Below are 27,759 nucleotides of genomic sequence, written 5' to 3'. Positions count from 1 at the left end.
TCGCCTGGAACCCTCTTCTCCCAGATAACTACGGCTTCAGCTCCTTTCATTCGAGTCTCTTGTTCAAATGGCTCAGATTGGCCTTCCCTCCCCATTCATCTAAAACACCACCTCCTTTTATCCTGTTCCCCTGCTTTTCTTCATGGCACTTGTCACTATCTCTCATTCTGTTCCCCCATATGTGTATAGTTTTAATTAATAGCTGTCTTCCCTCTGTACTGAAAGTCTCTGAAAGCAGGGTCTCTGGCCCACCTCTGTGGCCACAGCTCCTACTGCAGCTATATCCAGTAAATACTTGCTATATAATGAATGAGTAGAGGTTTCAGTAAAGAAAAGAAACACCTTTGTTATGATCTCTAGAATATAAACAGTGCCTGTATGAGTTTCCTAGGCTGCTATACCAAAGTACCACAAAATGAGTGACTTAAACTTAGAAATTTCTTGTCCTCCAGTTCCAGAGGCTGGAAGTCCAAGACCAAGGTGTCGGCAGGGTTGGTTCCTCCTGAGGACTGTTAGGGAGAATCTGTTCTATGCTTTTTCTCCAACTTCTGGTGGTTTGTTGGCCATCTTTGGTGTTCCTTGGCTTGTAGAAGCATCATCCTAGTCTCTGCCTTCAACTTTACATGCGTTTTTCCTGTATGCATCTGTGTCCATTTAAATTTCCTCTTTTTATAAAGACATCTGTCATATTGGATTAGGGGTCTGTCCTACTGCGGTATGACCTCATCTTAGCTAATTACATCTGCAGAGACCCTCTTTCCAAATAAGGTCACATTCTGGGGTATTAGGGGTTAGGACTTCAACTTAGGAATGGCGGGCTGGGGGCAGAATTCAGCCCATAACAGTACCTCATATGTGTTGACTGTATAATGAATAAGCCATCCTTATGTCATTAAACAGAGTAGTAGGTTTAGTTACATTATCCTGGGTTCCCAGTGATGTATTGGTTTACCACATGGATTACAATTCATAGTAGTGTGTGAATTGCTTTGTAAATTGTAAACTGTTCATTAGATAATAGCATCATTGGTTGGACATGTTGAGTTATTGATGCTTTATCAAGAAAGAACCAATACTATGGATTTTCTAGTCTTAAAAATCCCTCAAAGCAGAGTTTCCTTGATAGCCCAACTCAGTCTACAGACTGTTTAAATTATTACCCGGTTTTTCTCTACCACTGAGACTGCTTGTCAGTAGTAATTGGGGATAATGGTTTCCTGTTTTATTTGCTCATTTGACAAACATGTACAAATCATTTATTATGCCTATAATATAACTGTTATAAGTTCTTGATAAATGTTAACTCACGAACAACCCCATGTTGTTTATTATTTATATTGTTAGTAGCAATTAACATTGATATTATGTGAATTTTACTGATAAGGAAACTGAGGCACAGAGAGGGTAAGGAACTTGACCAAGGTTACACAGCTACTGGGTGGCAGAGTCAGGTCATGAAACTTGGCAGTCTGTCTCCAAACCTTTTAGATGTAGAATGCTCTTTCTTCACAGAAGGTCTCATGGAGAAATTCACTGTGCAACAAAACAAAGCAGAGGTGCTTTGGTTCAAGTCAAGTTGGCAAAGCCCTTTCTGCTCAGCACCTCCCCTCCCCTTGGGAGCCCTGTTTGAAAAGCCCCCATCTAGGAAATAACGCCTCTTGGCGTGATGCCACTTGTAAGCTGTCTTCAATCCACTCTAGCATAAAACAAATAAAATTGCCTTCTCACTTTAATTAACTGATTGTGTTTTATTTTGAAAAATTTATCTGCCTAATCTACTTCTGGCAGAAATAAAATGCTAAGATGGATTTTCCCCAGGATGCTATTGCCATATGGCAATTTGGACTTTGCTGGCTTCAGTTCCCCTTGGGTTTCTTTATATAATCAAGAACTGTGGTCACAAAAGTTTTCCAAAACAAAGAGAGAAATGAAATTTGATTTCATAAGAATAAAGTTGGATATAAACTTGGCAGCCAGATAGGCATGGACGCCCCCCCCCCCCCCCACCGTCATGGGCTTCCCATCTTCTGAGTTGATTAATAATGTAAAATAATAGAGGCAACAATATTAACAGTTACTGTCCATTGAGTGCCTTCTGCAACCAGGCATTTAACAAGCCCCTCATTTTTGCAATTCTAGGTATTATCAATCCTATTTTACAGACATGTAAATTGAGGCTAAGATTTTTTTGCGTCTTGTGAGTGGAGGAGGTAGGATGTTTTGAGAAATATCAGTGATTAAAGAGCAGAATTCCTTGATATTAAGAATAAAAACCACATAAGAGAATATATTTTAGGATATATAACATGAAGCCTGGTGCAATTTTCAAATTCTGAAAGATGGTGAGAATGCAGTGGGATCTATTCTAAAGAGTGATTACTTCCTATGATGAAATGCCTCTTCTTATTTGTTAATGGGCACAGTGTGTAACATGCTAAAAAGGAAAAAGAAGGCAAATCAATTAAATGGGACTGTCCATCAAGGGGAATTGAATCAGATCAAACTGATTACTTTGCTTGCCTCTGTTTTCCCACTGGTTTTGCCCCCACCCCCTGCCAGGCTCTAACCCAGAGGTCAGCTAACTTCTGTAGGATCAGATGCTGAATATTTTAGGCGTTGCTTGTCACGTATTTTCTCTGTCACAACTACTGAACTCTGCTGTTGCAGTGCAAAAACAGCATAGACAACATGTAATTGAATGGCCATGGTTATTTTAGAGGAAAACTTCATGTGTAGACACTAAGTTTGAACTTCGTATAATTTTCACGTGACACAAAATGTTATTGTTCTTTTGATTTTTTCTAAAACTGTTAAAAAATTTAAGAACCACTCTTATTTAGTTCATAGGCTGTTCAACCAGGTGCAGAGCCAGAGTGGGCTCCTGTGTCGTGGTATGCCAACCACCACTCCAGCCTGACCACCCGCCTCTGGTTTCCAAACACCTGACTTATTGTCTCTGTGGGTGTTTCTTTTGCTTTGAGCATTTAAATGTTGTTTTGGACCAAGAACTTAATCCCGGAAGAGACTTCAGAGGACTTTGGAACAGAAGGCCTTCCACTCGCGTTCTGCAAAAAGCAGACTTTCAGAGTCATGGCTGCCAAATCAACTTCAGCTGAAACAAATGGAAGCTGTAGTGGCAGTCTAAGAGGATTTAGAATAAAATGGAAAATTCTTGGCATACGCTTCATTGAATTTTAATTGAAGATTTCATTGAAGATTAAAGGATAAATGCAGGACTTTGAGTTATCCCCAGAAACGATCTAGTTTTGAAGTGATGCTAGCGAATATGAAAATTCTTTTGTGTGTTTTAACAGCACAGGTCATTGCTACATTTTAAATATTTTTGTTGTTGTTTTTTTCTCACTAGGGGAGACAGCCTCAATATGATGGAAACACCCTTGAACTTGGTGTCCAAATGATGGTTTAAGTTTCAGCTCAGTTAGTTTTACGGTGATCTTGCGTAAGTTAACATCACCTATGGGCTTGGCTTCCTTATCAGTAAAGTGAGATTAATAATCCTACCTCACAGGCCTTTCTATTTTATTTTATTTTTTAGTTCTTTATTGTTTATTATGGAAATTTCGAACAGAAACATACAGGTAGAGGAGTATAACGAACCCCGTATGCCCCTGCCTGTCTTCAACAATTCCCTGTCATTTGTCAGACTTTTTTCATCTTTGTCCCACTTCTTTTCTCTACTAGATTATTTTAAAGGAATTCCAAATACAGTATTATTTCACCTGCAAATATTTCAGTATGTATGACTAATGGATAAGATCTTTTTAAAGAATATTTTAATTCCCTTATCACACCTGGCAAAATTACAGTGACTCTTTAACTTCGTCTATTATCTGTTCACTGTTAAGATTTTCCCATTTGGCTCAAAAATGTATTTATATAGCTGGTTTGTTTGAATCAGGAGCCAAAGAAGATTTGTATATTGTATTTGGCCATATGTGTCTTAAGACTCTTAATTTATGGCAATTTCTTTCCTCTTCTCCCCATCTTTCTTCATATAATTAATTTGAGGAAGGAACTAGTTATTTATCCCATAAAATTTCACATAATGTGGATTTGGCTTATTGCAACCTTGACCCTTGTAGAGTCATTGAACGTTTTCCTTTTGTTCAGCTATTTATTGTCCCTAGATTTAGAGACTTGACTAGATTCAGGTCTCTCTTTTTTTTAAGCATATTTCAAAGATAATGCTTCCTGCTGGTGATTGTACCACACCTAGAGGACATAATGTCTGGTTGTCTCTTTTTCAGTTGTGGTAAGATTGATGAGTGGGGTCCCTCAGGTTAATACACTCTTCATCAACCTCTCACCTAACGTTTTCAGCACTGGTTGATGACTGTTGCTTAGATCCATTACTTTATAAAGGGCTGCAAAATATAGGTTTTCTAATTCTATCAGTCCTTTTGGATTTATTATCAGGAATTCTTTAGAAAAATTTCCACTTTTTGGTTACTGTGAAATAGAGTTCATACAGTAAAGGCAAGATAAATGCTTGTTGAAGGTGCCCCCTCACCCCTTTGTCTGGGCTAATTTTCAGTATAATGGTGGCCTGTCTCCATTGAGTTGGATGATGAGGGTTGGTGCTGGACAGACAAGTGGTGTGGTTCCATTCCCAGGAACTGGAGCTGGGCCGCCAAAGTGAAGTCTGCCAAACTTGAACGCTTGGCCATCAGGGCTGGCTCTAAAAAGTTTTGATATGTTTCAGTCTCTCACGGTCATTCCTCTTCAGGTTGGCTTTTCTGTCTTTAGTATGTGATGGCTTTTTTGTTTTCTGGCATGACAGAATATGTCAGGCTGACCTTACGTATTTCTTGCCCCAGACTTAAATCACTCAGAAGCCCTGGTTTCTTTGTAGTAGAAAATGATATACTGAGACCACCATCTGGGCACTAGAAGTGTTGGTTGCTTCTATTTCTAAATTTGTCAGTGGGAGATCTAGAATATACATTTTTAAAGGAAAATACATAGTTATTTTATTCTCATAATTTAATTTTGGATTATGAGGTTTTACATAATATTTTTGTTTCTATTTTGTATGTTTTTTTCTCTTATGCTGAAAATCTTGGCTCTTAACGACATTAAGACAAGAACTTCTTGGCTTTATTCTACATCATGTATTGATGTGGGTGAGTGCATGCTCATGCGTGCACACACAGGTATAATAGATTCAAAATAGCAATACTAATATTTCCACTAACGGTATTATTAGTGAGTGTAGTTTAAGATTGTTTTGTGATTCTTTTTGTTCTTAGGACATAGCATAGCTGGGAAAAATAGTCCCTGCTATGTGTTTTAAAGCCACTTCAAATAATTTATGTGACTGTACCATCAACTTGATATACAGATCTATTCATTTGTTTCTTATTTTGGAAGAGTTCATTTTTTTCTCTTTAATTTAGTTTTATTTTATAATTAGGTAAAATAATTACCGTGTTCAATGTCAAAATTATGTCACAGATTTTTTACTTCCATCCATCCCTCCCTTCTTATAGAAATTGTGATACAAATATCCTTTTCTGCGCCATGCCTTTTTGTTGAATAATACATCCTGGAGAAGACTCCATAGCAGTAGATAATTTATTCAACCAGTCCTCTTTTTGTGAGCGTTGGGGCTTTTCCCAGTCTTTTACTATTACAAATAGTTCTTCAGTAAATGGCCTTTACGGGCTATTGAGAGTCAAATAAAATGTAGCATATTAAATGTCTGTGTAAAGTGATATACATACATGTATATATGCACATTAGTGACATACATATGATTTTGTTATAAATATATTGTTTTATTTATTTATTTATTTTTTACTTTAAGATTGACACCTGAGCTAACAACTATTACCAATCTTATTTTTTTTTTTTTCTGCCTTTTCTCCCCAAATCCCCCAAGTTCATAGGTTCATATTTTAGTTGTGGGTCTTTCTTGTTGTGGTATGTGGGATGCCGCCTCAGTATGGCTAATGAGTGGTGCCATGTCCGCGCCCAGGATCCGAATGGGCCAAACCCTGGGCCGCTGAAGTGGAGCGCGCAAACTTAACCACTCGGCTGCGGGACCAGCCCCCATAAATATATTATTTTAGTACCACAGACATTTATTAGGCACTTACAGTGTGCTAGAATATAAAGGTGAATAAGGCATGGTCCCTACTCTTGAAGTTTTACTGTCTATTATAATGTGGAATACAAAGAAAAATTTCACATTTTTTCTTCTCAGATAATTTACATTTCCTATCAATTATTGTTTCAGCTGTTATTGTTTTCATATTAAATTAATTTCTGAAATTATGACTATATAAGATATCAATAATTTATAATATTTTCTACTATATTTGATTACAGTACTCATACAGAACTTCTTTCAGTATATGAACCATATAATCATATTGACAAAGAAGTTAGTTTTATCTGTTTTATGTTTTCCTAAAACCAGAATTCACAATGACAACAGTAACAGTGACCACAGAAGTTCCCCCAAGGAGTCAGATAGAAGATAACTCTGCCTTGTATGAGTCCACAGCAGCTCACATTATTGAAGAAACCGAATATGTGAAAAAGGTATGTGGGCGCTGGGAATCAGGTTAGCATGGTATGATTTTTAAAAATAAATCTAATATGGATCTGTGGGCTTTGTTTTTCCCTCCATAGAACATGTGAGGAGGAATAAACTTAGTTTGGCAAAGGACAGTCTTGATAGCTGAAATTTAAACACGTTTAGTCATTTCTCTCGAGGATATGAACCTCCATTCTTGTACTTGGCGTTAAATTGAAAAATGGGCCAGGAGGGGTCGGTCAGAACAGCTCAGCACTAATTTGTCCCACACTTGTCACCACTGCCCTTCCTACTGTTTTATATCATTTCTCAGTTGTTTCATGAGTGTTGATACTGTGTTTCCAAGTAGCTGTTTACGTTTCCTGCTGAGTTTCTTCTCTGTTTACCTTGTTCCTTCTCACAGTTCAAGGTCGCTATCGCCAGTGACTACACCTTGGCATGTTACTTCATTAAAAATGTGAAATCTCTCACAAGAGAATCCAATGATAATGGCTGACAAACGTATATATTCTTACGAACTGTTTCTTAGAAAGATGGAAAAATTTGGCTATAGTAACACTGTAACTTATTCAGATCGATTAATTCGTCTTTGAGTGTCTTACAATTCCATAGGTCACCAAGACATGGGGCTTATATTTCATGCATAAATTTGTATGATTTCCTCTTAGTAATTATTCTGTAGTAATTACTAAATAGCAATTATTCTCTAGTAATTACTTCATAGTAATTATTTTGTAGTAATTACCAGATAATAATTATTTTGTAGTGTTACTAAATAGTAATTGTTTTATAGTAATTACTAAATAGTAAATTAGTACTAAATTACTATATAGAAAAAATAGAACTAAATAGTATTAAATACTAATTACTAAATAGTAATTGTTTTGTAGTATAATATTCACTTAGGCTATACTTTAGGCTTGACTGAGAAAGAGTTATAAAAACCAAATGCTCATTTTCTGTGGTCTAAACAATGTTATCCTGAATACAAGTTAGGTTGATGGCAATTATGTAAATCTAGGATCAGAATATATGTATTACTTTCTAGATAAATCGGGTAGACTGTAGGTGGTATAGAGGAAAAAAAAGTATTTGGCATTAAATGCTTTTGGAAAAAATAAAATATTTTTTTCTTCTAGATTCGAACTACTCTGGAAAAGATCCGAAATCAAATGTTTAAAGATGAAGTAGGACGTAACAGTACAAATCACAAACTAGATGCAAAGGTAATGAATTTATCAAAATGTACCACTTTTATTCCTTCAATAAATAAGCGTAAAGCCATACAGACTTCATTTAAATAACTGTTTTGGATAATTATTAAATTATTCTTTGAAGCTTTGAACGATGAGTATTAAATATTTTGTTGGTATCTGAAGATATTAATGGGCATATGTATGAAATATTTAACCACAGATGTCATTAGGAAGATCAGGTTGAATGACAAGACCTTATGTGACTATGTTAAACCAGGCTTACTTATCTAAAGTATATGGGAAGGTGTCAGCCCCACCAGGATACACGACAGGACAGCAACATTTGCGAATGACAGACAAAGGTACAAGCTTTTAGCTTTACCTGGACCACACCAAAGGACACAGTTGAAACCATTTAGGCCGAGTCATCAGACACCTGATGAGCTTAAAAATGCACACCCTCCCCTGAGACTGGCCTTATATTCTTAAGGTCAGGCAATCTGCACTTAGCCTTGTCTGGATTATGCCAGGTAAGTCTCCTCTGAGCCAGGTGAACTCCATCAATGTCAGTGTTTATCCCCTATGTAGTATGGCCACGGAGAACACCAGAACATGGGGTGTGATGCATAAACATAGTCTCTTTTGTCATCCTCACAGGAGGCTGAGAAGAGAGGCTAGTGAAAAAACAGGAGAGAATGGAGTCACTGAAGACAAGAGAAAAAAAGTTTCAGAAAGGGGAAAGGGACCACTGTGTCAAATGGTGTTTGGGGTGAGGTAAATTGAGGACTGAACATTGACCATTGGCTCTAACAATGGGGAGATTGTTGGTGAGCTTGATAGGAGTAGCTTCTTAGGAATGAGGAGGAATTGTGTTGCCAGTGTGTCTGTCTCGGCCATCTCAAACCACAGAAGCTCAGTAGACAAACTGAGCGTCAAAGTATCAGCCCCTTTCCCTTCAGCATCTGGACCAAGTTCCTGCATGGATTTAGCCAGAATCATCTAGGGCTTTCTACTCTCAGAGTGTGGGCTGCAGTCCCAGCAGCGTCAGCATCTTCAGGGAACTTGTTAAAAATGCAGCATCTAGCATGCCATCCCAGACCTCCTGATTCAGAAGTGACTTTTTAACCAGATCAGTCACCAAGTAATTCATATGAACATTAAAATTTGAGATTCACTGATGTATGACCTTTATAGCTGTCTACCACTGCCAGTAATCTACCTTCTATAAGAGTCTTTCCATCAAATCCTCTTTAACAAATTAAAAAAGGAAATAATTCCTACTCTGTATGTGAAGAGTGACAGTATGCACTAGGGTCTGGAGTAGAAACAACAAAACCATGACAGAATTATGGTGACTATATTATTTATATGCACTGTTTTCTTTTTGATTTTTATTTCTATAAATGTAGTCCATATATTGTACTGGAAAGGATATAGGCTTTGTTCGTAAACAAACTTGGATTCTAATTCTGGTTCTGGAAGTTATTTTAGGTATAATCTTGGGCTTGTTAGCTAAACTCGCTCATCTTCAATTTCCTCTTCTATATAGTAGGCATAGTGCCTTCTACTGTTTTGAGAATTTAGACAAAGGAGCATATTTAAAACATCTAAAAGATTACCTGACACATAATAAGTGCTTAACAAATAGAACTTGTTACTATAATGGTAAGATGTATATAATTGTATAATGTTTCCTCAATCTGTCTTGAACTAATTTGGAAAAGCAGAAAGAGAGCAGGACAGACAATCAAGAAACTGTGTCATGAGCTCTCCCACTCACTGGCTATGTAAACTTGGGCGCTGGTCCTACAGTTTTCGTATCTGTAAAATTGATGGGGTTGAATTAGATGGTTTCAAATTTCCTTTCCACTTCCATATGTCCTCCATTCCAGAAGAGATTTATTTCATGCTCCAAGTGTATTTTCAGGGAGCTAGAGTTTACATAGAGTTACACTGGCAGTAACATTCAGTTCTGACATCTCTGATTAGAAATTTAATATAAGGCGGTCACAATGAAGCCTCATTGAACACTGAATAATACACATTGTAACAATTAGGTCTGATTATATTAATTTGTAATGCAATGTAACCAAAATGCATTTATGTCTACAACTTAGACAAAAAAACCCCCAAAAATCGAAACTGGCCTTGTGGATATTATTTATCTCCTAAAAAGGACCCAATAGTATATTGAAAACTGTAGGGAATATAAAAGGCATAAAAGATGTATTTCTACATCTTTCTAATATAAGAATCTATTCAAATTTGAGCAATTATAGAGGCCAGCTGCTTCATCTAGAATTCCTCATTGATATTTGAGATTCAAAAGATTTATTTTACTTGTGCTGACCTGAATCTTCCTTGATATATGTAATCCTGAGTGATAATTATTGTTGTCAAAGTTCGTAGAGGCATGGAAAGTCAGGTCTGTGATTTTCACATTTGTTCATTTCAGCGCTGTGGAAACACTCAAAATGACTCTAATCCTGAAATGGATCCCTCCTGTTGCAGTTTGGATCTGCTCATGGAAAGGATAAAAGGAAAAGACCTAAAGCTCTTAGAAGTGAACAAGGAGAACGAAGTATTGAAAATTAAGGTAAGACCGTTAGAAGACATTTCTAATTTTGTGTTTTGAGCCTTTGAGCCAATAGGATAGATTCATAGATCTGTGAAAGCAAAAAAACATCCACACGCATCCATAGAGTCCACACATATGCTCACATAGAGAATCATTTTTATACTTTAAATCTCACTCTTTTATTTTAGAGACTACTTTTATTGTTAAAAAGATCTTACACAAGTTCAACAGGTGTAAAGTTTCAGTTGTGTGAGATGAATCAGGTCTAGGGACCTGCTGTACAACATTGTACCTGTAGTTCATACTGTATTGTACTCTTAAAGAGGTAAGTGGGTAGGTCTCATGTGACGTGTTCTTACTACAATAAATTTTTTGAAAGTCTTTACATATTTTATAAATATTCATTAGAGCACTCAGTCAAATGTCTCATTATTTTGTTTAATTAATCTATTGTTTGTTGGATGCTTTATATTTTCCTTTTTTGGGCTTATTTTATGTGCAGTCCTAGAGCGAATATCTCGGTAGGTAAATCTTTGTGCTATCCTCGATTATTTCTTTAGGTTAAATCCGTGAAAGATTCATGACACTTTAGCTTTGTTGCACTTAATACTCCAATCTTGTCCCACTTCTATTTCATGAAAATGCATCTTTTAGTGCTGTTGTGGAGAACGCTAATAAAATACTTGCAAATGTGTGTATAAGCTGAACTCTTTGGAGGGTGCGGTCTATAGATGCAGGGCACTAATGTTCACGGAGCTCTACTTTGGCCTGGTCAGTGCAAATCCTCTTGTATGACAGCCTATTAAACTGAGGGGTTCTCATTTTACATTTCCCAGATAACAGTATCTTTTCTCCTATCCATTGTCTACGAGGGTGCAAAGGGTACAGTTATAGCCTCTGTATTTTTAATTGCCTGTCAAACTGTTCTGTCTTTAACCCTTTTTATTGTAAATGTCAAAACAATCACAGTGACCTTTTTGTCCTAGCTCGAAGCCTCCAGAGAAGCAGGAGCAGCGGCTCTGAGAAACGTGGCCCGGAGATTATTTGAAAACTACCAAACGCAGTCTGAAGAGGTTAGAAAGAAGCATGAGGACAGTCAACAGTTACTCCAGGTACCGAGCTAGCAACTTGTCCATTGGAGATCTAACCCCTGAGCTTTCCGAGTGCCTCTATTTGGAGGAGTTAGATGTGAAACGAGCAATGGCCCCATGACTTGGTGGGCCCTGGGAAGGGCAGGGTGCCCATCCTCTGTGGCCTCCTCCCCCAGCCCTGCTTAGCCCGGGACGCAGACGTTGGTGAGCTGCTGTGTCACCTTGCCCAGAGCCCCGCAGAGCGCAGGCAGAAGGGAGGCCCTCCCCTCCTGCCTAGAAATCCAGGCTGGCCCAGGTAACACTGGCCAGCGGCTCCTCTTCTGCTTCTGCCTTTGACTAACTAGATGACCCAGGTTGTGTCTACCTCTCTAGACTTGGGGTGCCTTGACTCTAAAATGAAAAAGTTGCACTGGATAAATGGGTTTCAAAAATGTTTTGGTCCTAGAAAATATTTTTCATCTTAAACAAACAAAAAAGTATGTATGTGTACATATATATATTTAAATATGAAAGTTATATATTTCATATTTTAATACATCAATACATATAATTAAAATATTAAAAACACATAAATATGTATATGTGTATATATAAATGTATATGTATATATTTCATAGACACAAACACACTTTTTGTTTTTGCTTTAAAATCTGAAGTATGTATCCTAGGACCAATAAAACTTTATCTGAAGAATGTCTTCTAGGACTGGAAGAGGGAAAAAATATATGTGCAAGTGTATGTGTGTGTGTGTTTGCCAAAACTGAAAACAGGCAAGCTCATTCATGCTGGGGTGGGGTACCTGCATCTCTGCCTGCTCAGGCCCTAGGAAGGCCCCCAGGGAAGCACAGTATGAAATCCAGTGCAGAGGGACAGGCCCTCATGCTTCAGGCTGTGATGGTGATGTTGGCAAACTCACATGCATGCAGGGCGCAGATAAAGAACTAAGTGAGGAGAGTGAGCAGGCTTGTGTGGCCCCGAGGCCTCTGCGTGAGTGACAGGCCTGCTGGGACTGGAGTACGCACGTCCCTGCAGGGGACTCGGTCTCAGCTTGGAGTTGCCTCTCAGGAGTGCCCATGTGGTGTTTTCAAGACAAGCCAGACACTTTTGTTTTTACTGTAAAGTCTCGAGTTCTGTTAAATACACATACAGATGTGCATGCACGTGTCAGGTAGAAGTCGGTGGAAACACTCCCAGTGTGGCCTGTGTACTGCCAGATGCAGACTTCTTGTCCTGTGGTCTTTCAGCGCAGCTCCTGCTGTATGCCCGGGAAATAACCTCTGACACAGTGGGGCTAATTATTTTGCTTTTATGACACTTTCTAATTAAAAATAAAACATTTTTTACTTGAACATCTAAGATTTTATTTTTGTTTCCCATAAGTTTTGTTAAGAAAAAGTCAAAAATTTTACTTTTCTTAAATTAGTCTCTTTCTTTAACAGTTCAGGTGGTATGTTTTATGGTAACAAATGTAAACATTTTAGGAATAGTATTTATTATTAACTCTATTGATTTAGTGTTGTGCTAGTCTATCAGATTTATTTTTAAGAAAACTCTGAATTCAAAAAAAGTTATTCTAAACAAGTGTGAATTATTAAATTTTTTTTTGGTTACTCAGAAAATTAGGGAGATAATATCTATATAGGTTTAATAAAAACGGTAGTCTGACGACTGCTTCTCTGACCAAAGGTTAACAAACTTGAAAAAGAACAGAAATTGAAACAACATGTTGAAAATCTGAATCAGGTTGCTGAAAAGCTTGAAGAAAAACATCATCAAATCACAGAATTAGAGAACCTTGTCCAGAGAATGGAAAAGGTAAGCCACTGGAGAATTAAAGAGAATTCTTCCTGATGAGATTAGAGTAAGAATTAAAGAAAATAACACTAAAATAAGTAAGATAACGTTAAGTGAAAGTACTCTTTGCAGCTCCTAAGACTTTAGGAGGTATTCAGTAACGTTAGTTTCATCCCTGACATATTTAAAGTCACCTGCACTGTAATTACTGATTTCTCTCTCCACAAATCCTGCAGACATCTCATTGTCTGTCATGTTCTCTTTCTAGTAAATGTATGGCCTAGAAAGGGGAAGCAGGTGAGGCTGTGAAGGGAAATAATGGAAAAGACCATAAAGTCCACCTATTACTACCACTAATATAGTAGATCCTTGTAGTCATAGTGTTTTTATGTATTAGAGTCAGTGTCCACGTTTGGCCATCCAAGTCCACTTTAGATTTGTAAAAACCTATAGCTGCACTAGGACAGATACAGTTCGCATTGAGAAAAGATGCTCTGGAACTTTCAAAAGAGACAATTTAGGGAAGAGTAATAATAGAATGAAAATTATTGTAAGTTTCATGCAGTGTTCCTTTAAGTAGCTGGTACGCCAACTATATGTAGAAGGTGAGCACGTACGTTTAATTATGCAAGCCTTAGGATTTAGCATTCAGACAAACCAAGGAATAATTTTTTAAATAGCAAAACAAATAGAAAATTGGCCTCTCCAACTGAATTGGGGGTAGATAAGAAGATAGGCTTTGACTTCTAGTAAATATTGTGCAATCAGTTTTGTGTGTATCCTCTTAATTCCCTGCTTTATCTCTGCTCTTCTCAGCTGTATTTCGTTTGAGAAGTCGGCCTGAGTTGATGCCATTTTAAAAATGTCATTTCAAAAGCATCAGGTTTCAACATTCAGGTTTCTTGGCAGACAAACTTTGATTAATTTTTTACACATTTCTCAAGAATTTAATTTATTGCACTGTGAATTTGGCTGAATTTGTATTCTTAATGAAGGTCCTATGAGGAAATTATGAAAATTAAATAAGACTATACTTAACTGAATCTAGTAATAATAATATACAGCTATATCTGTGTTGTGCAATGGGTCACTAAGCGTTAAATTTTAGCCAGAATCGCTGGGCTAGAATGTTCCAATCAGCTGGTTTGTCCAGGTGTGACAATTTATAATTATGATGTTTTGGACAAATTGTAACATGTGGATGAATCCTTTGTAGCGTTAGAAATTTATCCTGTAATAAATAGTTTAACTAAGATAGCGCAAAGATTGTTTGCATTTAGGAAAGAAAGACAATTCTGGAATGCAAATAGGTTGTTTAACCAAACAACTTGATTAGCCAGTTTAACACTAAATGTTAGACTTGTGATCACCTCAAACCCAATAATCCTGGGTCAGGTTTAGTGGCCAGCTCTCAGTTCCTGAAAATTAACAAAAGGACAGTAGAGTGTAATTTCTGTTTCTTAGAAATCCCAGAAATCTGTACTCGGTGTGAATTCATCTCCAAATTGTGGGGTAAATTCACTTGACTATTTATTCTACAAATCTTTGAGCACCTACCATGTGCCAGGCAGAGCTGGAGCCATGATATCTATTTGTGGATGGACCAGGTATAGTCTTTTTGTGGAGATTGCAATGGAGTATATCTGGGTTGTGTAGGACTTAAGGAACTTCCCAGATCTCCCCCACTTCCTTCTTGTAGGGGTCCTTAGAGAGGCTGACACCCCTACTGAAGGTAGGGAAATGTATCCCTAAAAGAGGTTAAGTGGCTCAGACACTGGCAGACATTTTTGAGAAGTGATGGCTTAGCAATTTTCTGAATATTGACCTATAATGGTGGTCTGTCTCTAGGAGCTAGGACAGAGTGAGTGGACAGGATGCCCATGGTTTAGCCAGGCCATACAGTAACCTTCAAGAATACTCTAGTTCAGTAACTTCCTAGAGTGGAGCCTACTGGAATGTCTGGGAGGTGAGGGTTGGTGAGGATGGAGTGGAAGGACAATATGCAAGAGACTTTTCTTAAAAACATATTTATTTTAAAGATATATTTGTAAAACAACCAAGTAAAAAAATAAAAGTATAAGAAGCAAAGCTTGACAACATCTTCTTGGTTTAAGGAAATACTGAGAATACAGGCTGCGATGAAGGGTTTCTCAGGCAGAGAGCGTGTATCAGAGTGAAGGAAGGGAGTACTGAGACTTTTGTATTACTAGGAAAAAGACATGAGTTCAAAAAGGAAATGGAAATTAAAAATGAACATCCACAGCAAAGGTTGATAAATACTGCCCTGCTAGCGGGTGCCCCCGGAGAAGGATTCATTTTCTACTCACTTGAACAAGCCACTGCTCCAGTAAATAGCCATTAGTGGGATGAGGTCTAGTAATGAACACATTACTTAAAACCTTTACCATCTGTCCCACTTTAATCAGGAATGCAGTGAGAATGAATTCCATAAACACAGTGATAAGCCAGCAAAAAGACCCAATAAGAGCGTTTTAATATGGCATATGTTCCTTTTGCTAACAGTGCAATTCTGTTGCATCATATCTCTTTCCAGTGTCATTGATTTAGCTCTATTAGAGTTTTAGAACTCAAAGGCACTTCTGAGACCACCTAGTTCCTCATCGTCATTTTATAAATGAGGACAATGCAGACAAGGAACTATTCCGCAGTCTTTCAGTTACCAGTTCTCAGTCCTTTCCATTATGCCCTTCTCGTCTCTGATGACGAATGAAAATGATATCCTTGGTTTCTAAATCATTTAGATGTTAACATATGGCAATGGTTTAAATTGCTGTCCACTCCACCTTGATCAATAGAGTGAGGGAACTCTTGAGCTCCCCAGAGGTGCGGTTTGGGGAAAAGTGGATTGCCCACTGGGTGGTGCTGTGTACTCCTTTGCCTTTTGAGAAGACACTGTCCCTAAGAAGCCCTAGCCAGTATAGGGTGATTTCCTGTGTTGTCAGAGAGGAAGCATTAAGAGACCAAGCTAGATCCTGGAGCCTTAGCCAAGGCAAAACATTTACTCGTCCAGTCATCTGGTCTGCTTGAATTCTGGTTATGAAGATCCATTAACTGACAGTAAGTCTATTAGGAAGAATGTTAAACACCATTTTTGTCCCTACAAATTCAAAATATATTATCAGCGATGTGTTTCTTTGATGATCAGAGTATTGTAATAAGCTTGCAGGGCTTATCTGTGATCCCTCAGAAATATTTGAACACTGCTAGGGCTATAAGCAGCCCAGGGACAATTTCTATAGGTGACAAGAATGCTAGAGGAAAGAGTTGAGAAAGTTAGTATAAATTTTAAAAATAACAGAGCACATAAGATATGAGGTGTTTGGCACCTTCAAATTATTATATATTGAGGTCTTAATATGTGCCAGAGAAGTATGTAGGCCTTCCACGTATATTCTCTCCAATCATCCCAACATTTCAATATAGGTAGTAATTATCCCCATTTTAGGGATGTTCAAGAAGTCAAAAACATTACTCAAACGAGTATAGAATGAATACATGTCTGATGTTTTATTTAGCTCATTAATTAATGAGGGAACCAGTAAGGTAGTAAAGCTGGTTTAAATAAAATATTTTGAGGAACTGGCTATTTATAGGCATTTTGAAAAAGGAATGTAGAATAGGATTACTAGGCGAGATACAAAGCTGGTTAATATTCTTTAAGGCAACTAAACCATAACCTTTGGGATTATCTTTTCTACCAGGCAGAAATCTACAAATTAACATGCAACTTCACAGACTCAGGGCTCTAATCAAATAATAAATAATAAACACAGGGAAATTCTACAGGAGAATTAAAGAATCTTTGGGTCAGGTTATTAAACAATGACCCAATATGACAATAAAATCAATATATATATTAGTTTGATTTCCAAGTTTTGGTTTATTTTTCTTAACAATGATAAAGCCCAGAGAGGTTAAAACCTTGGCAAAAATTGCAAAGTTTCAAAACCAGGTGTGTCCATGTCCAAAGACTTTCTGACATTTTTGCTCTACAGCGCTGCGTTGTTTCACCCATATAAATACGGCGCCAGGAATTATTTTATTTTATTTTGAGTAACATTAGCCCTGAGCTAACATCTGCTGCCAGTCCTCCTCTTTTTTGCTGAGGAAGCCTGGCCCTGAGCTAACATCCATGCCCATCTTCCTCTACTTTATGTGTGGGACGCCTAGCACAGCATGGCGTGCCAAGCGGTGCCATGTCCGTACCCGGGATCCAAACTGGTGAACCCCGGGCCACTGAGAAGCGGAATGTGTGCACTTAACCGCTGCGCCACCGGGCTGGCCCCAGGAATGATTTTAAACAGCGTTGTAAATGGTGTCAAAACATCTCTTTACCATCAAATATAAAAAAGAAAACGATCATCCCAGCTTGGTTTTTCATGGATTTGTCTATTTTCCTTTCGGATGGAAAGAGTTTGGTTTAATGATGACATTAAGGCATTTCTTTAGATGTTCTTTCCCAGTGTCAAAATTTCTCTTATATCCTAATTGGGAAGTGACTTTATAATTTGTGGCCTTGATCCTTCACTAAAAATACATTTACTACTTTTCTACTTTCTGACAGATACCACGTGAGCAGGTAGGAGTATCAAGATAAGCACAGTAGTGTCCTTGGCTACAAACTCAGTGTAACGGAGGAGAAGCAGGTGTCATGGTTGGAGAGCCAATGCCTAGAGAGAGAAGGGCAGGTAGTTGGCATCTGGGGTGGGATGGACAAAGGCAGGAGAAGTTTTACTGAGCAGGGTGAATTTCAGCAGTGGGCTGGAGAGGAGCAAAAGCTCTCCAGGCAAGTGAGGGGAGTGAAGACAACTAGTCCTGACCTGCCGTTGAGCTGCTCAGAAACCACGCAGGAGAATGCCTGACCAGGCTCACTGGGGTGGGTTGTAACAGCTCCATATGACATTAGCTTTAGCTCAAGACTTATTTCTAGTATTACAAGAAGCATCTTTTGTGAACAGTTTGCAAGAATGCTTTACCAAACACACTTACATACACAGAGAGAAAGTGAGAGTGAAATAAGCAAAAATTGTATCTTATTTTCTCCTAGGAAAAGAGAACACTGCTAGAAAAAAAACTGTCTTTGGAAAACAAGCTGCTGCAACTCAAATCCAACACTGCATATGCTAAAAGGTTTGCAGATCTACTGCCTAAGTAAAAGCTCTTCCTGATGCCTGTCCTCGCCACGGTCCCCTGGCCAGTGGACAGAAGGCTACCACTCCCCGGGGAAACAGCAAGACTGAACGTGCTGGAGAGAGGGAGATTTTAAAGCATTAACAGCCATGTGCCTCGCCTTCCTCACCCACTGGGGAATGAGGGAGGGACAGAGTTCCCTGGGGGTCCAGGGAGACTGGCGGAAGGGTTAATCCTTCTGAAGAGTGAATGAGCCTGTCCCCTCCCTGTTTACCCTTGGTGCTAAAGAGGATGCTCTTGAGGTCTTCCTTCCCCCTGATGCTTCTGATTTTGTTAATAGGTCTCTGCTACAGCTGGCATTAGATTGGCTGGCCCACGAGTGGAATTGTAGGATAGTTTTGTGGTGTTCCCCAAGCGTGGAGAGAATGAAGGAGACACTGTGAAAAACATCCTTAGTTCTTTGGACTTATTTACAAATGCTGGTAATTCACAAGCAGTCGCAGTCCCTAGTATGCTGGGGCTGGGATGGGTTTGCGGACATCATACAACTGCTGTGCTACTCAGCTGCTGTTAGAAAAATTCTCTGGAGGGCCATATAATACCTCCTATCATGTGAAATTTCCTGAAATATTTCTTTTCCTTTCCTTTCCTTTCTTCTCTTCTTCTTTCTGTTCTTTTAATTCTAAGCCTATCACAGTCATATATTTCGATATAACATTCAAAGTCAAATCTATTTAAAGATCTTAGTTCATCCGTTTAGAGCTGTTGATCCTTAAGATATCAGGTGCTATCCTGAGCGTCAGAATGTACAAATTGTTGTTCTCATTTATTTAATGATATTTGCTCAAACATCCCTCTCTCTAGGTCTTTTGATTATCTTTCTCTCTTTCCTTTTCTTTTCCTATTATCTCTCTTTCTCTTCTCATCTCTCATATGCTTTGCCTTCTGTCTGGCTCATATCCATGCATCGACAGGGAGTATTCAGAAATAGCAACCAAAACTTGGAATTAAGGTAAAAGGAGGCCAGCTTGTCATTCCAGTGTCCCACTGGAGTATTGTTTAAGAAACCCACCCCCGGACTCTTCCATCATCTAGGAGGAATACATTTATTTGACTTGACATTAACTAAGTACCACATATGCCAAAATCCAGAACTGGGTTGGCACTGGCAAGTGCACATTCATATTTGAAACACACTAGGATACCACTAATATTAATTTCCCCATATTCTTCTCCCTGAACAAGATATAGCCCAAGAAGGCGGACTTCCAAGAGAGTTTCGTAGCACTGTGCGTCTCCATGGAGAATGAAGGATGTACTGTGGGAAACATCTATAGTTCTTTGGAATTGCTTACATATACTCATAACTTTAAGTAAATCTTTGGCTTACCTTATTTTTTTTTTTCTTAAAGAGGGCTTTTCTACACAGTAGAACTACTGGCTGGTACAATGTGCCTTCCATTAAGAGTCCAGACAATCTGTTTGATTTTTTTCTTTAAAAAATGATTTTTTATTGATAATAGGGTTTTTATCAGTCTTTGAGCCAAAAATGTAACCATTTTAAAAGCCAAACTTATGTATTCTTTCGGTTCTGTTATATATGAGCAGTTGTTATCAGGAATTCTCAAAAAGCTCTTAGTTTTAAAAATATTTCGAGGGAAATGGATGTTTTGTGTTCCAGAAAAGTATTTGAACATTTAGGCTCATGCCGTTTTTGTAGATTGTAGGTATTACAAATATTTATCTTACTTATTACTTTAAGCTGTGAGTAGGGGTATTCATTTTGCTAAGTGACAAGAAAATGAAATCAGTAAGAGTCAGACGTTTTTGGTTAAAGCAATAGAGATTTGGTTAAGCTACCATAAATAAGAGGATTTCTGTTAGGTTAAGATTGGGTCAATATAGCCATAAAGATGATGCGTCTCATGGGAAGAGAGGAGGGCCACCCTTTAGCACCTAATGTGGTTTTAGGGACCAGATTATTTTGTTGCTCCCATTCAGTCATGAGTTTGGTGAAGTTTCACTGTTCTCTTGTTTTTTATCCTTCCTGTATGATTCATTAAATTTTCCTGCCATTTTTCACCAGCTGGTTCATATTCTCTCTTTTTTCCTTTCCAATTCCAGAGGAAGGGGTCTGATTGGCCTAATACGACTTCCTATATTGGACAGATTGAGCATGTTGGCCAATCCCTACATTGTCATCCAACCAGTGGTCATTTGGCAGGCACTCACTCCCAGTCCTGTGGTGGCCTTCCCTCATGCAAAGAATAGCTGCTTCCCTAAGCAGGGGGCTATGGCTCACTAAATTTCCCTCAGGCATGGATGGCGGTTTTGACAAGTGCCACAACTTTCTTGAATTGCAGTGAGCTTCATTCTGTCATTTTGGTAAAAAGATTCAATATGTTCTAATGTGGCATTTCTGGTGTAAAAAAGCATCTCTGAGGATGATAACTTATAAACAATTATAATTCAAAAGCGACAGTTTTTTCTTGTGTATGGTTATATATATATATCATTATAATGTATTAAGCTGAACCTCACAATTACTTTTAACAAGAGTTAAAAGATTTGGCAGAAGCATCTCATTAAAAATAAAGTTGACTCCGTGTTTCTACTACCATCACTACCAACTGACACATGTATAGAACTTTGCTGTTTAGAGGGTGACCCCGGATACCTTATTTAATTTAATCCTTCCATCGGCCTTTCCGGGAGGGAACTGAGCTTCTGACGGGTTAAGTGATTACACGGCCTCTCAGAAGTTGTGGAGCTCAGAGTTTTGGCTCTAGTACTCTCATAGCAAAGCCTGTGCTCGTTCTGCTATAGAGGAGATTTGATCTCCTTTCTCTCATTCTGGAGACTTCTGGAGACCCTTCACTTCTGGGAAGAGGTAGAAAATGTGTGTCTGTGAGGAGAAGGCAGTTTCTCAATTTGTCCATCTGCCCTGTGACATCACAGACAAATACACAGGCCCGTTTTAGAGTTATCCTTTGGGGAAACACAGAAATTGTACCTCAAAAAATCCTTTAAAAATAGAGAGCATGGTGCCAGAGAACAATTTGTTCAAAGCCATTCTAACACTGAGGAGCACAGGGCACTGCAGCAGGGTCCAACTCAGATTCCTTTGACCACGCCTTTGGCAGATAGAGGCCCTCAGAGAGACTGAGAGTGTGCTTCTTGCCCGGTACATACGCTACGGTTACCCCATGTTCCTAGTTAAAGCAAAGCCATTCGTTTTCACATTTCTGCAAGTTAAGGATAGAATTGAATTCCTTTCTTGAATGCTAAGGAATCTAACAGGAAGAGTACCAGAAATGGTATTCTGGTCACTCGGCCTCAGTGGTGAAATGAGAGAGGATCCTCACTTCCCTTCCTTCAAAGGGAAGGGCCAACATTTTTCTCTCTTTTGGTTGGGGCTTTTTTGTCTGTTCCCACTGGCATTTCTAGACTGCATACTCTCTCAGCTCCAAGCCTGGGATATATGAGGCAGAAAGAAAACCCTGGGAACTCACTCACCATTGTGTTGTTTCCTGGATCCCAAGGTCCCGAGCTAGTCTGATTGTTCTCTCCACTTATCAGAGTCTTCTAGTGTTTGTTTCTATATAATGTCCAGGTTTTTGGTTGTATTGGGGAAGAATGGGGAAAAACTCATCTTCTGCGTCTTCCTGGAAGCAGAAATTTTTGGGTTCTATTTTGATTTCAACATTTACTTTACATTTCTGTTGAGCATTGGGAGGCAGAGCACGCATCCTAGATACAGACGTTTGTGGGAAGGGCTTGTCCTCCCTCCCTGGCCTTCCCCTTTGTTATGTTTTCTTCCTGCTGCTTTGCTTTAGTGCCTGTGCGTGAAGACTGAGCGCTTTAACTGAAAGATAAATAACAGAGATTAAAGGGAGCTCAGATGGCAGCTTATTGAAATGTGTTCTCACATTTAAAGACTGTCAGTGGATGACTAGGTTTCATATTTATTGAACAATCCTAAGAGAGATTTTCTGCAACTTCCTTTAGTCTCTGTTCTAGTGTATTAATGCAAATAAGTCTGAAGGCCCTGTGTTCTCAAGAGTGCTTCTAGAAATACTTTTCTTCCATCTTGAGACCTATTTCGGATTTTTATTTATCTGTAGTGACTCTTGTGGTAATACTCTCATGGAATACATGGAGAAATTTTCCAAGTTTCGTATTTTGAGTACGTCCTTCTAAAGCCACCTTTTTTCCCTTTGGTCCCAGAGTTCTGGGTCATCCTAGGGCACAACCAGACCATTTTGAATACTCACCATTAACATTTTTATGAATTATTTTATTTAAAAATTTTTTATGAATTTGTGAACATTTCATGAATATTCAAAGCCAGCCTGCCTACGCAAAACATCCTGAGTTCTTTCTCATTATTTGCCAGGAAAGTCTTGAGTCTGGCTGCTCTTTCCACCTTTTTCTTTTCTCCCTTTTCCCTTCTCACCGGAGCAATTTTGAATCTTCACACCAGCTGGGGGCCAGATTTCTGTTTGCCTTCTGTGCTGTTCTGATCCTGATGTCCTCAACTCGTCTTTTTTGTGAAGGACCTCTTCAAGTCACTTTCCAATTTTCCTACTAGGATACCTGTCCTATTAATTTTTGGATGTTCTTTATATAATCTGGATACAATGCCTTTGTTAGTCATTTGTGTTACCAATATTCCGAGGCTAAACTATTCACTCTTATTTGATGACCAGAAGTTTTTAGTTTTTGTCTATTCAACTTATCAGTCTTTCCCTTTTGTGGTTAATAGTGTTTTAAGTTCTATTTTTAAAAAAACTTTATTCCAAATTCACGAAGATGCTCTTCTATATTATTTTCTGAAAGTCTTTTGGGTCCCCAGTTTTATTCACAATCTACAGGGAATTTATTTTTATTATGAGGTGAGGCTAGGATCAATTTTCTTTTTCTTTTTTCTCAAATGAACATCCACTTGCCTCAGTACCATTTGTTGAAAAGACCATTCTCTTTATAATATTCTGCAGAATCATTGTGGATATAAATCAAGTCTATTGGTATATCTCTGTGATATATATGTGTCTGTAAAATAAAAGTGGTGTGGATATAGCATAATTTATCAGTCTTCTATTGAACATTTAGTTTGTTTCCACTTTTTATGCTATGAACAATAATGAACTACATTTTACATATATCTCTGACATATCTTGTGTAATTATACAGGATTTTTTATAGTATAAATTATTTAATTCCATAGGATAAATAAATAGTATTGCCTATCGTTATACATTATTTTTACTTGTGCATTTCTATAGTTTTATGGAAAATATTTTTTTGTACAGTAAAACAAACTCTTTTTAAAGCCCTTGCATGCATGCAGAGCCAAAAGAGAAGAAAAATTAAAAGACTGTCTTAAATATTGCAAGCTGCCTGCAAATTATGCGGCTTTGGGAGACTATATTATGAACTAAAAGTTACTGAGACAAAGTTAGTGGTTTAGTGCTGCTCAAAGCACACAATGCCTGGTCTGTGGACCAGGAGAGTCATTGGCAACACTTGGAGGATGTTGGAAATGCAGAATCTTAAGCCCTACCCCAGCCTGCTGGATCAGAATGTGCATTTTAACAAGATCCCTGATGATTTAACGAGATCCTCCAACGCACATTAGGTTTGAGAAGCAATGTTTTAGTACATAATGTGAAACAAAATGAAGACTTTTTTTATTCTTTCTAATGAGAATATGTTCTGTAGTGTCACATGAATTTCCATGACTTTTGCAATATTTGTAGAGCCTGTAAAAATCAGAATTGTGATTGCGCTGGATGTTGGCTACTAATTGTAAAACCTTAATAAGCTAAAATAATATTAATGTGTTACTTGCTAAAAAGATTATTTTCCAAAAGTACATTGACTTTACCTCCTTAAGACTACAGTATAATCTTCTGATGTAGAAAAGGCAGGAATTATTATATCCGTCATACTGAGGCTTAGAAAGATTGTGTGACTTCAAAGTCACAGTGCACTCAAGTTTCTTGGTCTTGCCACAATGCCTGTTACTTCATAATTCTAATAATATTGGCAAGAAGAGAAATAGTCCAAAGCTATATAATCCATTCCAGTTACCTAAATGGAGCCTTGGGAAAGGATGAATAATCTAAATTCAAACCTCACCCATCTTTTTGCACAATGGTTAATATGGACTCAGAATATTAGCTGGATCTGATTTCCTCTTTTTTTTCCTTGCCCTACTTATAGGCAGTAGAATTACCAAAAATAGGAAGCCAAAAAAAGCAAAACAAATAAACGAAAACCCAGGCAATCCACAATGTATACTAACCCTCTATCATTGGAAATTGGTTTCTGGTATATATGGAAATCTCCATTCCTGGCCCCCTGTTCTAAGTCTGCTATCCCCTTTTAATTATCTGTGCATTCTGATGGGTGCTAGGTCTGTGGGTTCTCATAGGCAAGACAGATTAGAGATGTAAGTGCTTTACCTGGCTTAATACAACTTGACTCAACTACCTGCTGGAGGGAGGGGAGTCACAAGTGGCCAGAATGGAGCTTTGTGCTTTGACATGAATTGATTTTCTCATTCAAGTTCCTGTCTGAGCTAATCAGAGGCTGCTTCGTGGTGTCTTGTGTGGCATATGGGGTCCTGGGTGTCTTATCCACATGATGCCCAGTAACAGTATAGTGTGTGAGGAGAGCCTGGCAGCACAGCTGTAAAACATAGCTGTTTAATGCATTAGCAAATCTCTCTCTCTTTTTGCCTTTGCGTTTCTAGTTGCCAGGATCTTCAGATGGAGATTTCCCTTCTCCAGGAGCAGATCTCTCATCTGCAGTTTGTGATTCACGCCCAGCATCAGAACCTGCGCAGCGTCATCCAGGAGGTCAGATTAATCAAGTGTATTTCTCTGGTAGATGATGTGTTTACGGTGAGAAGCCCAAATACAAGTGGCTTGCCTGGATTTTACAAGCAGGAGATTCTCCTCCCCACTGACATTTCCTTTTTATTTCCATGCAACATGGCTCTGATTCCTGTGCCCTCTGTTGTCTGTATGCCAACACCTATAATGTTCTCAATGAAGATATTTGGGAAATTGTGTTTAACTGCTCTTTAGATGTTTCAGTGATTTTTTAAAGTGTTCTGAGCCAGGTAACGTACTCTGTTGTTTCAGAGATTTTGTAGATTAGGAGATTCAGCCCTTACCTAAGGAAGAAATGATCTATTTTAATGATCTCATAAGTGGTAAATTTACTTCGGAGGTGTGTTAGGACAGGGGAGTAGCTCAGCCCTTCTCTGTGAGCATCCTGGCTGGTGAGGGAGAAGAGGTCATTGTGGCGGCAGCCAGATGGATGGTGGGTGGCATACTCATACAGTTTGTTACTTCCGGGTATGTATTGATCTGGTTTTTTGGATGTGCTTTAGACCTCAAATCAGACCTTTGTTCACTTTTTTTGCTACCTAATAATTGTTTCCAAAAGGAGTCCTTCCAAATAACGCAAATACCTTCCGGACGTAAATGTAGCGTTTGTGCTTGCATGGCCAGGACCTCACCAAAGGGCCAGGGGATTAAACTGTGGCGCTTGAGAGCCAGGAAAGATTTAGGGGCATCCCACATTCTCATTTTACAGATGAGAAAACTGAGGCCCACAGTAGTTCAGTGACAGAGCTGGTGATGGTGGTGTTGGCCTTCGAATCCATGTGCTTCCTCCCTCCCTGCACCGTTCTGAACTTCCTTACCCCACCTTCTCAGTTCCACCCTGCCTCTGGACAGATGCGTTTCTTCTGAAGCAAAGTGGGTTCACCTCATTGTGCCACTGGTTGACCAGATCTATACCTCGGAGAGCTTCCCCAGGCCAGGCAATGGCTTTGCATCATATCCACTGGCCTCTGAGCCTACGGGATGAAAACGTTGTGTGGCTGAGACATAGGAGGAAGACCAGTGCTGCTTTTCACAGGATGCACTCCTGCTGAATTTGGTTTAAACAGGTTTTCCAAAGATTAAAATGTTTAACAGCACCATCTGCGTGCTCTCGTCCCCGGGTGCCAATTTGCCCAGCTATTTTCTGAAGCCTGCTGAGTCTGCTGATGCTTTGGGATTTAATATTTTTATTTGATGAACATCGTTTGACCACAGAAACCTGTACAATTTCTGGCTTGAGTAACTATTCCCTGTTGTTTGACAAGATTTCTCCAATTGTGTTTCCTAATTCTTAGATGGAAGGATTAAAAAATAATTTAAAGGAACAAGATGAAAGAATTGAAAATCTGAAAGAAAAAGTTAACATACTTGAAGCCCAGGTAAGGAGGGAATCTGTTGTATATTTCAGTGTGGAGTGTGGGTGTGTGTGTGTGTTCAGTGTATCTGGGAGCCTGTGTATGAATGTGTCCTATGTGTGTGTGCTTGTGTGTGATGTTGTGCCAGTGTGACACTAAGTTTGAGTATCTCTGTAAGTGAATGGGTGTGTGTGTCTGTGTCTGAGTGTCTATGTGTGAGTGTACATGCGTGAGCTTATGTGTATATATATGAGTGTCTTTTTGTGAGTGTGTGTATGTGTATCTTCTATGCATAAGAAATTAGAATTTTGAGGAGGAGGTGCTTTTAATAATTATTAAAGTATTAAATATTAAATATTATTTTATAATATTGTTACAATATTAATATTAAATATTATTAAATGTTAAAAGTTCATCCAAATTTTCCAGAGTACTTGCTACATTGGGGAGACAGATGATAACGTCTCTTGATATGGACTCGAATTAGCAGCTTGGTCAAGGCCACTCGTGTGAATTCAGTGCTAACCAGATAGTCTGTTCCTCTCCCACCCTGAGATGTCCCCTTTTCTCCTCTTCCTCCATCCATATTCATCATGGCTTCCAAGCTTTGCCTCAGGGCTCACTCACTTCAGGAAGCCTGTTGTAATTTTCTTATCTTTCAGTGTTTTGAAACTTAGCATACAACTTTACCCTTTACTGCGACAAGATGTGTTTCTTCCTGCCCACTCCTTCCCCCCTTAACTAGGAAGACCTGCTTAGGCTCTCAGCTGCAGTCCTAGGCTGGCGGTGCCCCTGCCCCACAGGAAGTGCAGCCAAGCCCTGCTGAGGTTGGAGTGCCCAAGGACGCCACAGGGGCCCCCAGCTCAGCTCTACCTTGTGATCAGTGCCGCCTCTTCTGTCTCTGCCTAATGGCTCATCACTGCCTGCCTGGACATGGTCACCTTTTCTACTTCATCCCCCAGTGTTTTGACTTCCTGCTTGTCGTCCATGTTGTCTTGTCCTCTGGAATACGGAGATGCTCTGACTTCCGTTGGAAAGCTCATCCTCTTTGGGAGCTTTTCTCCCGCAGGATAGACCAGAGGAGTGGCATGATCGTGCTCGCAGCACACTGCCCGCTGTCCCTTCTACCACCG

General features: G+C 38.8%; 1 protein-coding gene across 6 annotated transcripts in view; it reads left to right on the top strand.

The window, feature by feature from the left end:
* CCDC68 (coiled-coil domain containing 68) overlaps positions 1 to 27,759 on the top strand; it is a 64,648-nt gene that overhangs the window by 24,204 nt on the left and 12,685 nt on the right. For 4 of the 6 annotated variants that reach the window (XM_070275673.1, XM_023647832.2, XM_023647835.2 and 1 more), the window contains 8 exons: positions 6,443 to 6,567; positions 7,702 to 7,788; positions 10,214 to 10,354; positions 11,323 to 11,448; positions 13,114 to 13,242; positions 18,290 to 18,372; positions 25,130 to 25,235; positions 26,567 to 26,650. In XM_070275673.1, coding sequence (XP_070131774.1) covers positions 6,443 to 6,567; positions 7,702 to 7,788; positions 10,214 to 10,354; positions 11,323 to 11,448; positions 13,114 to 13,242; positions 18,290 to 18,372; positions 25,130 to 25,235; positions 26,567 to 26,650 — 881 coding nt within the window. Of the gene's footprint in view, positions 1 to 3,367; positions 3,461 to 6,442; positions 6,568 to 7,701; positions 7,789 to 10,213; positions 10,355 to 11,322; positions 11,449 to 13,113; positions 13,243 to 18,289; positions 18,373 to 25,129; positions 25,236 to 26,566; positions 26,651 to 27,759 lie in introns of all 6 variants that reach the window. The other 2 variants (XM_023647834.2, XM_023647833.2) reach the window with 1 other exon arrangement.

The sequence above is a fragment of the Equus caballus genome, chromosome 8 (assembly GCF_041296265.1).
Source record: "Equus caballus isolate H_3958 breed thoroughbred chromosome 8, TB-T2T, whole genome shotgun sequence".
NCBI lineage: Eukaryota > Metazoa > Chordata > Mammalia > Perissodactyla > Equidae > Equus > Equus caballus.
This window is presented reverse-complemented; position numbering and strand designations above follow the sequence as displayed.